Source organism: Saccoglossus kowalevskii, chromosome 18, assembly GCF_978046115.1.
Source record: "Saccoglossus kowalevskii chromosome 18, keSacKowa6.1, whole genome shotgun sequence".
Lineage (NCBI taxonomy): Eukaryota > Metazoa > Hemichordata > Enteropneusta > Harrimaniidae > Saccoglossus > Saccoglossus kowalevskii.
In genome coordinates, this window is record NC_140658.1 from 4,918,607 (window position 1) to 4,930,759 (window position 12,153).

General features: G+C 38.1%; 1 protein-coding gene across 1 annotated transcript; it reads right to left on the reverse strand.

Annotated features, from left to right (window-relative positions):
- Window positions 1-1,628: 1,628 nt before the first annotated feature.
- On the reverse strand, window positions 1,629-7,851 carry LOC100372449 (bestrophin-2-like). The gene is made up of 7 exons (XM_006825581.2): window positions 7,660-7,851; window positions 6,711-7,002; window positions 3,791-3,939; window positions 3,348-3,425; window positions 2,990-3,127; window positions 2,735-2,815; window positions 1,629-1,832 (listed from the first exon to the last, which is right to left on the reverse strand). The coding sequence occupies exons 1-7, from the start codon at window positions 7,849-7,851 to the stop codon at window positions 1,668-1,670; spliced, it is 1,095 nt and encodes a 364-aa protein (XP_006825644.2). The 3' UTR covers window positions 1,629-1,667.
- Between the last annotated feature and the right edge of the window lie 4,302 nt (window positions 7,852-12,153).

Below are 12,153 nucleotides of genomic sequence, written 5' to 3' on the forward strand. Positions count from 1 at the left end.
ACAGTGGGAAAGTACAAAAGTAAACCAAATTCGGTATTTCGTACGGCGTTGACTAAAAATTGGCGGCCATAGTTGTACTTTCTCAGCAGTGTGCTATATGTCTAGCATGTAGAACGTTACGAAGTAAAACACAGATGATTAGGCTGGCCCAGCCGTGGCAATTTTATATATTTGTTTTCTTAAATCGTAGTCCGACGCGGAATTGTCACGTCATTTGGTTATTCAGCGTCAACGTGGAAGATTCTACAAACTCGTTCTAAAGAATTCATCACATAAAACAATAAAATTGCATGACTGGGCCAGTTTAACTGATGATGTCACGTGCAAAGACCAGGGGTATAGACTTTACTTTAGAATGTAGAATATGACTTGCTCATACATATCACGCGAGATTTCGCCAGACTCTGGAAATCACAGTGGTCGAGATTATCCACAAGTCGTGGTAACGTTTTTTTTGAAACAATCTGGAAAAATATGCGGGTTTATTTTGAAAAAGATGCCAAAACTTGAATTTGACGCTCAAAGGGATTACCGTGACTCCGACAATGGTAATTCTATACGCGTCATGTACATTTTCACAATAAATAACATTATTTCATCATGCCATCAATAATTATTTATTTATTTTTACAGGAATAATCTGAAAAACTATTTGAAAGCATTTAGAATGTAAAACTAAGATGAAAATGGACTGTTTGGGGGTTTCGAGTCACTGAGACATAGAGAAAAAAATCGTTGTTATGCGGTTTTATTTTGTGAAATCATTTCTAGATGAGGTGAGTAAGCTGTTTTCCGGAAATGACTTCAGGAAACAAACCAAGGAGAAAAACCTTCTAATATGAAAGTCCTTGTTATATTATGCCCAAAGTATAAAGTGTCGTGTGGAATTTTAATCACATTTTCTTGCAGACAAGAATCTTTTAGCATAGGGCTTCTCTAAACACATTAGCAATGCCCGTTGGGCCATTCACGTGACAAACGGCACATAAGATGGCGGACGGTACCTATGCCTCATTCTGTTTATCTTTTTATACGGTATAATATATATTGTTTGACACCACCAATCAGCCTGCATTATATATATATGACAAGGGAAGAAACAAAATATTCACACATTTTTTTAGCTGCCGAAAATCATACTTCAAATACAAAATACATTTTTCAAACCAGTTATGAGTGCTTATATAAGATTACATATAAATTTTTCCAGATTTCACGAAATTTGACAATTTCTGTTTCTTGCGATACCAGATACAAATGTTTATGTCAATCTGCGCATGCGTGAGGCGCGCTCAATTGGCAGGACAGTGAATTGTGTCAACTTGAGGGCGCTGTATGCATGCGCAGTGGTGTCTGGTATCACATGGAACAGAAATCCATTATTTTTAGCAAAGGTAAGGCCCTGTACCAGAACATAGTTGCTCCGTCCCATAGACGTGCATGCACATTGGCGGATTTAGATGGGGGCCGAGGGGGGCGCGCCCTCCCTAATTTTAACAACAAACAGGGCTTCGCGCCATCGGCGCTCGCGAACTTGGCCTTAGGCCAACTTATCGCCCCCCCCCCTATTCCAGAATTCTAGATCCGCTCCTGATGCATGTATTTACACGAATAGATCATCAGGCCCCTGTGCTTAGAAAGGTTAAATGCATAAAACAACAAACGACTTACTGAAAGCCGGCTGGAATGGTGGAACCCAGCCAAGCCTTTCCTTGGTTGAGAGACTCTACCGACTTTGAGCTAGGAAGACTAAAGAAAGGAAGTTCCCAATATCTATCTTTCTCCAAATCAGGCACCAGATCGTAACAGTTGTCGACGATAAGCAGACCTACCTGAAATGTGAAAAAAAGGTTTGGACAATAAGTTCATATAACTCGCTTCCTCTTGTGGCGATGAATCTCTGGCGTACTGAATGCAGCGGACGCAGCTCACAGTATCACTATCAATATTCGTTTCATCTGTGGTCCGCCAACACAACAAAAATAGGCTGTTGACGTCGAAGAACTATTTCGCCACTAGAAAGCGCGCGTGTATAGACTAGAATTCCGATTGGTGAAAACGCCATTATATGTTAAAGAGCGGTAGTCGTCGTGCCACGCATGTGCGAGATATATGGGTTTCATATCAACAAAGATGGCGACTTTGACTATTGCGCAGATCAACGAGTACAAACTGAGACGTTTCCAAGCTTTAATTAGACATGTGTAGGTGTTTGAAACGTATCGAATGAGTTACCGGCGGTAATCAGTGCAAGTCACGCCCAGGTTAAACCTCATACTTGTGATTTCCATTGGAAAAGCACATTAGATTGTGGGAAAATCAATGTTCATCAACTCAAATGTCGCACATGCACAGTGTGACGACTACGCCCTTCAATTAGACAAATAGCATATTAAAATATAGACGAATTATCCTCCAAAACGCTGACCTACAATAAACTGCCATTAACATATAAAAATGTAAATGTATGACAATATTATTTTTTAGCCAGACAAAAAAAAAATCTTGTTCATCGTTCAAAATTGTCTGGGGAAAACCTTTTTTACGAAAAAATTTGAACGGTTATACTCATCTTGAACGTCCTTAAAACGATGTAAAAAATGCAGGAACTTCAACGAAAATAGCGGTGAACAGAGGCTATAAATGTATTTTTGAATACATATAACTGAGGTCTCGCAGTTTGCGAGAATCTCTCAACACCGTCAACAGTCAAATGATTTTTTAGCGGTAGTACCTGAAACATTCGATCTAGGATATAGTTGATTTCAAAATCATCGTCATCTCCTCCATACGGATTAATCATAACCTCGGCGACCTACATAAAAATAAACATAGTGAAAGTAGTAAAACTTTGCCTTTACTAATAAATCCCACATTACTTCGAAATCTAAACAAATTACAGAAAACAAGATAAGGTATTTTGATATCAGTCACGTGTAAAACACACGACAAGCAAAACTGACAACGTCACGTGACGGTTGCCACCCACCTTAAGCCAGCCAAAGTAAAATAGAAACTCGAACACCAGAATCACGGGAAACCAAATGTCGAGGTCTGTTGATGATTCCAAAAATTGTGAGGAGAATAATTTTGCTATGAAGAACGTATACGTTGCTATGGTGACAACCTATAATATGGAAAATAACACATTATTAGATATGAACACAGTTGTGTTTTGTCTTCATCACGTGACGGCGATGCCACGTCTTGGGGAAATAAATTGTGGTACTGCGTAATATTATTGCAAGTCAGGTTCACAGTATGAGCAGATATCATGTCATTCTCGTGTCAATTTAAAAATATACATTGAACTGCATTTCAGTTTGAACGAGCACGCGAGGTCGTACCTGCGTGTAAACCAGCGGTACACCGATCCAGTCATAGTCCATCATGGTGGCACAGGATGCTCGGTGAAGCTGAATTTTCTAAAAAGAAAAATAGCATGTGATAGCAAAAATACACTTGAGGGCGCTCCATTATTTCTGTAGCTGTCATTCTGCAGTCTTGTTGAAAACTGTTCAGGAGAGTCTCAGCAGTGTAGTGTAATTTTACGAATTCAGTGTAAGTTGAGTAGGTGTGGGTAAAATGAAGTTGTCCACGTGGACCTAGACTTGGCTTCAGTTTCTTGTCGCTGCGATACTGCGACTCTGCCTCGGGCGCCACAGTATAATAACAAATACCGTTGAGGCAGAATAACAAACATAATCGTGAGCGACCCCTTTTGAACTGAAGCGCGCGTAGAACCGAAAACAAATATATTTGCTTGCCCTATGAGAATATAGTAGTTTACCTGTATCACGGCCGTCCCGCCACTTTCTATTTTCCCTTCTGCCTTGAGTCGTGCGACCAAGTTACAAGACCAAGATAAGGGGAGCCACCATTTTACATGTGGGGTAGGCATGTTTTCAAACATTGCATGTTCTTTTTCTGTCAATAAACCTACAAATGTGATTGGAGAGATGCGCAACACGTTATGAATGATGACGGCAGTTCGAATGCCAGCCCTCAACGGTGAAATTGAGAGATTTTGAGTATGTTCTGTTGTTTCAAATTTGAACAAAGGCTGGGCTTGACTTAACGTAACTGGTCATAATTAACGTGAGTTACGGTTGAATTCACATGCAAATATAAAATAACCATGCTTGTCTAAACACGTAAATGTTTATATTTTGACGAATATCAGTTAAATTTTCGTGATTTAAAAACCCCGGAAAACAGTCATGCTTTCAAATCGCATCGTAAGTGGAGGAAAATAGATTCACCTGCTTTCTTTTTTGAAAAAATATTCTGATTAGTTGTTTTTCGCGTCAATGCGTGGTTTTATCCAATCAAATGCATATTTACATAGTATCAGGGTTCACACAGTCAATGAAGTGTTTCTTGGTCGTAGCTGTTTTCAACGAAGCAGACATCAACAAACTTCGATTCGGATGAAAATTATTTTTTAAGTATGTATTTTTCGTACAAAATGCTATTATTTTTGATAGAAACTGTTGACTTCAGTGACAACATAAATATTTTATATTGCTTCGTCCAAATAAATATAAATCACAATTTGTGTGGCTAATTTAAAATTAAATAATGCATGTATGCATGTATTTGGTAAAACCTCAGACTAGTAATTGTATTAATTGTATTTAATTTAATAATTGTATTACTAGTCTGAGGTAAAACAATCTAACAAACTTGTTTGTCTTTTTGTGGACGCGATAGCCGTGATGAAACATGGAGCTAAATCAGCTGATAGCATATGATGACGTTTACTTAATAATATCACTTCAAAGTTCTCATCTGACTTTTATCAAATGTGCTGGACAAACATCCTTCAGTAATGTGGTCGTGTTTGGGTGGCTACTATCATGCAGCTTTCTCTTGTCAAAAAACTAACAGTGTGTATATCTTCGTAATCTGTAGGTGTTTGCAAATGACAAACATTAAAAGTAATCCTATTTGCCATTATCTTGGCTTTGTTCAGTTTTTCAGTCATAAATATTAATGAAGAGGTGCAGTAATACATGACGCAGGGTGACTTGACGTGAATGATTTGTCGGATTTGGGTCACGTGTTGACAAACGGAAGAAACATGTGTTAGCGTTGGTACTGCGTTGGTCACGTGTTACATCATACTGATCTGAGAGGCAAAATCCTACAAATGCCTGCCGTATTAGTCCAAAGGCAGTTCATTCTATTCATACTATTCATATATATTATTAGATTTGTATAGTGCTAGGTATAGTGCATGTTTTTTTTTTCATCATGTCCCACCGGTATTAACTGGTCAATTCATTGAGATTTCAATGACTTGACACCGGGAATGTATTCACGTTTTTTGAAGTTGGTTTTTCATATATTTGTAAAGTATAGTAAATTTATGCGTTACAAAACACTGAAGTCACACGCAGTGATTACAGATCCTCAGAAGGGGGATTGGATGGGCGAGTGCTTTACTGCCTAGATATGGTATGGATGTACCACCAGCCTAGTACTTTAGACTAGATGTCATGATGTTGTCGTTTATTTATTTATTTATTTATTTATTTATTTATTTATTTATTTATTTATTTATTTATTTATTTATTTATTTATTTATTTATTTATTTATTTATTTATTAACAGTGTGTTTAAGCTGGACTTACTCGATATGTGTGTTTCCAGGGAGACCAAATAACACTGCTATACGGTATTCTAATTGACTGCGGACATAACTAATGTGTATATGATATTACATTATCTACCCATGTCACTGAAATTTGCACATGTACGCTTATAAGGCCGAGCATACGATACGATTTACTAATTACAGACTGTTTTGTGGGCCGTTCCCTCGCCGAAATAGCCATTTATTATACGGGACGAATGGCCTTTGTTTGGGTTATTGTTAGAGTTATGGATGAAGGGGCTCAAAGGAAGTATTACTATACATTCACGGTGCCGATCGGTGTGATCTGTGTGTCGTTTGCACGTCGAGTAATAAATTGAGAAATATAATCGTAATACAGTTTTGAAAACTCCTGCATCATGGAGCGAGAAACAAAATCAGACTCGGGGCGTATTCACGGACAAATCTCGACAAACCCCGGTGCCACTGTAGCATCCATGTATATCAGTGTGTTTCAGTGGGAATAGGAATTGGTCGGGGATTGTGTTGCAGTTTTGCGTACTATTCCCACAAAGTCCCGGGCCTAGATTGAAATTGACTGGTGCATAATAGATAAAACTTCTGCATTCGAGGGTTTCTAATAGTCAGTCCCTTAATCTGAATAAATTAATCTCGATTTTCCCTTTCTGTCCCCGTGAGTCATGTACAGAAACGTGGCTGCTCTTTTGTTATGCTGTCCAATAGCATTTGCTATTATTAAGACGTCTGAAAGACAGAGTCTCAATAGTGCATTCAACGGCAAGAGAATGGGACCAAGTATCGTGAATAATGTGCGATGTGCACTGTTTTCAGATAAGGCTCGACGTGAGTTGCATTTTTACGCCGCAATGTGCCCTCTATAGGCGTATTAGATACACTTTCGTTTTGGACATGAAACCTTAAAATAGTGAGGCTTTCGCCGATGAGGGCAGGATTGGAATGAAATAATTGACAGAGAAAAATAGTTTGCTTGACGGGAAATACAACGGCTCTAAAATGACGCATTATCCACTAATAATTTTGCCAACAATTTCAACGTTCCACCCGAGAATCATAAAAGTATAACCCTTACCTGCTTGCACCAAGTGTTTGGTAGTAGGAAATCTCCTGAATACTGGTGCTGACACAGACGTATACACAATTGCCGAAGATAATGTGATCCAGCGGACGAGTGTTCGGCGCTGCATTCGCGTGACGTCATCACTACCCCGGATGAAGGTGGCAAAGACTTGGCATATTTCGTCCGTGTTGGGGATACATACATACTTGTCCCACCACCGACTGACAACGAGGCTGACGTAGAAACCCATCAGAAAACTGAGAGGAATGGCGTCAAGTAGTGAGTCTTTGAAAAATGAACAGGTCTGTTGAAATAATAAAAATACGTAAGAATTTTACAAACAAATCAAATTTGTTGAGCATTTTGGGTAATCCCTTCCAATGTGTGCGAATCGCGAAGTTTTGTCCACGATTTTCCCATTCTGTGTTTCTTATAAGCATTGAGTTGAAGTAAGCACCGTCTTGTTTATGATAGCAGTGCCAATACAACTTTGTATTATTCAAACTGCAGCACTGCAATAGTGGATCACTGCACTAAAGTTGTTTCTTTAATTAGTATGCAAATACATTTATGGCTTAGGGGTGCAAGTTAAAGGACTCGAATTAGAGCATGGGTGAGTTTCTAAGGCGCGTACAAACATTTACAAGAAATAACCCTTTCCAAGTACAAAATAAACATCAAAAGAAAACCCTATTCAAGTTATCTTATTATTTATGAAACAAATATATTTTTTTCCCTTTTGCGTATTTTTTTTGTTTTGCCTCTTCAGTGGAATGGACTATTCGCAAACTATTGCGAAAGTGCTGGTTTGACTCATAGTTATAAATTGATCCCAGTATCTTTCGAATTGTCTTCAAAACCACAAACTCATTAAACCGAATACGAATTCAGTTTGACAATGATGACTCGTTTAGGGTGAAAGAACGCCCTCACTCGAAGATGAAATCGTTTGTTTACTCACCAGTTCAAAAGCCGCCTTGTACGCACCGGTCAATGCAAACCGGTACGTGAGAGAGAGTGCGTAAAACAGTAAGAGATAAATGAGTAGTTCTTTGTACAGTAGTTTATACACGCTACCTTTCCACATGAACAGCAGACGTGGGAAGGTAAACGTGCCTGTCCGGGACACTTTGAGTGAATACGTTACAGTCATATTTAGTTAGGTGTAGAGTTCACCTGCGACTGATCAAACATACCAGGGTAGAGCTGAAAACATAAAAACAGTAATTAATATAGCTAATACATATACCTATCTACCTTCACATAACCCTGAAACAATAAAAACAGATATACGTTTTGCCATAACTAGGACATAAATAAATACAACATAACATCTAGTCTATAATGGGTTTAGAATTGTGATTGTTTTGGAATGATAGGAGTATGGGGTACTAGGCTGGCGGTACATTGATGTCATATCTAGGTAGTAAAGCACTCACCCATCTTCTCCCCCTTCCGAGAATCGGTGACCTTTGCGTGTGAGTTGTAACGCATAATTAGTCACCCGGATGATGCTCTGAACTTGATTCTCGTAATTTCATTCTACTACTATATTATTCATTTCGTATTTTTATAACTATTATTAATAATATCACTAGAACAAATTTCCTCTCAGTTTACAAATAAAACTGATTCTAAATTCAGTTAACATGATAACAGTTATTTGCATGTCGTCGTAATTCCGTTCACCTACAACTACTAGTACGCAGGAATAAAAACAAGATCACCCACTATCTCAATGCAGAGGGCATGGGGTTCCAAAGTTAACGACATCGTGTGGGTTTCTATCAGGGGTAAAACTTTCTCCACGGGGTTCTCCACACGTGTCCGGGGGGAAACACGTCTCGTCTCTCTATCTCGTCCCCATGAGGTACGGGGTCAGGAAAGTCACTTAAGCTCTTCAGTCAAATAAGACACACACAAAGAAATACGTTTCAGCTCTCGTCTTAGTCGGTCAATCGAGCACTCTATCAGACACAGCGCCCTGGGGAAAAATCCCCAAGACTATCGCAAGGCTGACCCAAGACTCTTTTAGACTGCGTCAACACTCGCCCCAAAGCTCTCCAGGACTGCCCTAGACTGCGTCTATCGTGCTGTGTTCCCCAAGACCAACTCAAACTCTCTTTATTCATTTTCAAAACTCTAACCAATTACAATGCAGTAAAAAGATTCTAAGGCGTAACCTTCAATCATAAAGCCAATCAAACTAAGTACTGAATACGTCATATCTTTTGATTAATCGTTCACTACATTAATAACTATGGATACCAACTGTCAAAATGAGTAGTCTGAATAGCGGCGGTTATCTGGTAATTAGTTCCAAATCACTGAGCCAAGTTCCGTCCAAAACTTCAAATAGGCCTAAACGATGACAGACATAACACAGCAATTCGCTAATAATCAACTAATTAAGTCGGTTAACAGATACGCAAAAACAAATTCATGACATTTCTGTATCTATTTCTAATTACCCCAAATTAGCTACTAAACCACTTACAGCACCGGACAATAACAACATTATCTCAAATAGCTAAAACTAGAACAAGTGGCGGACCCAGAGGGGACGGGTGCCCCACCCCCCTCTAACGCATGACGAAACAAAGAAATATAAATTATTATTAGTATAAGTACGCTAAAATAGATTTTCAAGAGACATCTAAAACATTATAGGTCTATTATTATGCATATGAGTCACTTTTGATGCTCCAGGTTCGCCGAAACAGGACTGTAGATGAAGCGATTGACTCGTTTGCCACTTCTAGTGCAAGAAGACTGGATTTTATTATGTAGGCCTATTGTGGCTTGGAATTCTTATGTGATAGCATCACACATATTTTATTTTTGTTACAAATACTTTCATGTTAAAGTAAAAGATGAGTATGGCAATATGAGTGTATGTTTGTTTTATTTTGAAAGTTTATTTTTTGACTTTATTTGTATTTATTTTTTATTTATATATTTACTTGTACATTTATTATTTTAAAAACCTGTTCAAAGCAATTATATAACATGTATAATATGAGTAACTATAATATCACAGTTTATATCTGTGGTCATGTTAAAATAGCTGTGACATAATGTTTATGATCTTGTCAAAAAGTCATAATGTTATTAATTATTACTAGTATATTGGCATTGCAGCGGTATTTTTATTTCAGGCAGTGATAATTGTGATAATTATTTATTAATTTGTTTATTAACATTCTGAGGAAGAATGTGTCAGTTTTATCATAATTCTTAATTATGCTGTTGAAGTAATATTAAATTTTGTTTTATTATTATTTTCTATATCCTGATTTTTTATAATCTACTGCCTGTAGTTACTCTGCTATTTAGTCCTGGCAATCATTTATATCATCAGGATTACGCATAGCTTCAGTTCTCTGCGATTTACGCTTCGTAAATTTTAAGCGAAGCTTGGACCCCCCCCCCCAATGGATCCGCCACTATTAAAAACGAAAACATATATTAATAATATTGATATTTCATAGAAAAATACCAAATCGGAATATGATTTATCAAAAGCTAAAACTGTGGCGTTTACAAGAATCACATGAGTATACGTTAGTGAATAAAATCACTAATACGCATGCGCAGTAATTGTTATTGTACTGTAAATGGGGTAATTATTCACTGGGTTTTAATTTAGCTTATTTCGCTGACTGGAAAATGCGCTAAATTAAAACCCAGTGAATATGTAAAATTTAGCATAGAACACATTATCTAAATGACGAAACTGTGAATTTAAAACCCACTGAATATGCCAGAAATGGTAAATCAGTGAAATTTAAACCCAGTGAAAAATAGTCATTTTACAGTATGTAACAAACAATCGATGCGCATGCGTATTAGAGAACTTCATTGTTGCATCGAATACCAAGGTGTGTGAAGAAAGAACATTTTTTCCATATCATGATAAATCAGTCCAACGCATCAATCAAATACAGTACAATAATAACAATTAATATTCTCTTCTGCTTTTCATTTTTAATTAACAAAACATATTTGTAATGTAAATATCGAGATATATTCTGTAGTTGTTTAAAACAAGTCAACTTGACCTCTTTCTGTTAGATATTAGTTGTTGCCAACTGTTCATTTAGTATGACGTGTCACACACAATAACATCACCAGCTCTAAGGGTTTAGTATAAGAAAGCTTTGACGCCATTAAGTTCACCATTCGGTCATACCACCATTTCTGTAGGTGGTCGGGTAACATTTGGGCGGGGTTGTGTCAATGTGCTTCTTGTGGACGGACCTCGTTGACACCACAAAGGGTGGACTGACTGTCAAATGGTGAGTATGACGTGTCACTCACAATAACAGCACCATGATTACCGTCTCGACAAAAGCGCTAAAGATTTAGTATAACTATAGAAAGCTTTCACGCCGCCAAGTTCACCATTCGGTCATACCACCATTTCTGTGGGCTTTTAGTAATATCTAGGCGTGGCTAAGTGAATACTACGCTTCTTACTCTATGGATGAGCCTCAATGATACCACAATGGATGTACTTTGATGGAATAATTTGTATTGATCTGAATGAAAGTTCAATGTACTTGTTGAGTCAAATATACATCGAACCATCATGGTTTGGAAACTACAGAACTTATGACATGTATAGAACTGCATTGTGTATAAATAACAGGGCCAATGTAATGCATGGCTGATATATTTTTGGAAAACCCGTTATATATAGTTCTTATTGGCTACTATAATTCATGCTACTATAATTTAGTTAAGTTTTACTTGTGTGACACATGATGTTTTGTTGGGGGCAAAGATACCGCGATATCGGTGATTTTCCCTATTAAATTCAGTGGCGATGGTATCGGGCGACCCCCCTCATGAAGCGGAAACCCTTTGTGTTAGCAAAATTTGGCCCTCAAAATGCAAGAAATATCTTTTCAGAGGGTCTAGATTTCAAAACACGCCCGGACCCCCTAGTAAGGTCTCGCCTTCGCCGCGAGGGATAATGACGGAGCAGATCCCTTTTCCCACAACTTCCTGTCGCCGCCTCTGTTATTTTACTATATTCTGCCTTGGAAATTGGAATCTCGTTTTATATAATTTTGACACATTTCATTCACACCCAGCGACTGCATTGGAAGGGAGATTTACCGACTATAGGTAGTGTCATGGTTGTTGCATCGGACCCACGGTAAATGAACTCAACTAGTTCAAATCCGACAGCAAAAAGGGTAGATCCAAAACCTGTGTGGGTATGTCACAGATTTAACGGCCCGGGCAAGATCAACGCCACTGGTCGGGATGCACTTCACTGGGTGTGACTTTGGGCCGGGAAAATCTTGGTAAAGTCCGCAGATGCTCTTGTTTGGCCGGCCGGGTCTGAGTGGTAGACCAAGGAATAGTGAAAACAAGTTGAAGTTGACCACAATGTCAACGAATACAGAATTACGGAATTATGGAAAAACTTGGCATCCAGGTACGG

What these genes read in the sequence shown, in the direction of transcription:
- LOC100372449 (XM_006825581.2), bottom strand. Translation starts at nt 7,851, where the DNA reads ATGACTGTAACGTATTCACTCAAAGTGTCCCGGACAGGCACGTTTACC. An exon ending in ACAAGGCGGCTTTTGAACTG is followed by an intron (nt 7,003 to 7,659) that starts GTGAGTAAACAA and finishes TTATTTCAACAG; the next exon opens with ACCTGTTCATTTTTCAAAGA. An exon ending in GCGGGACGGCCGTGATACAG is followed by an intron (nt 3,426 to 3,790) that starts GTAAACTACTAT and finishes TTTTCTTTTTAG; the next exon opens with AAAATTCAGCTTCACCGAGC.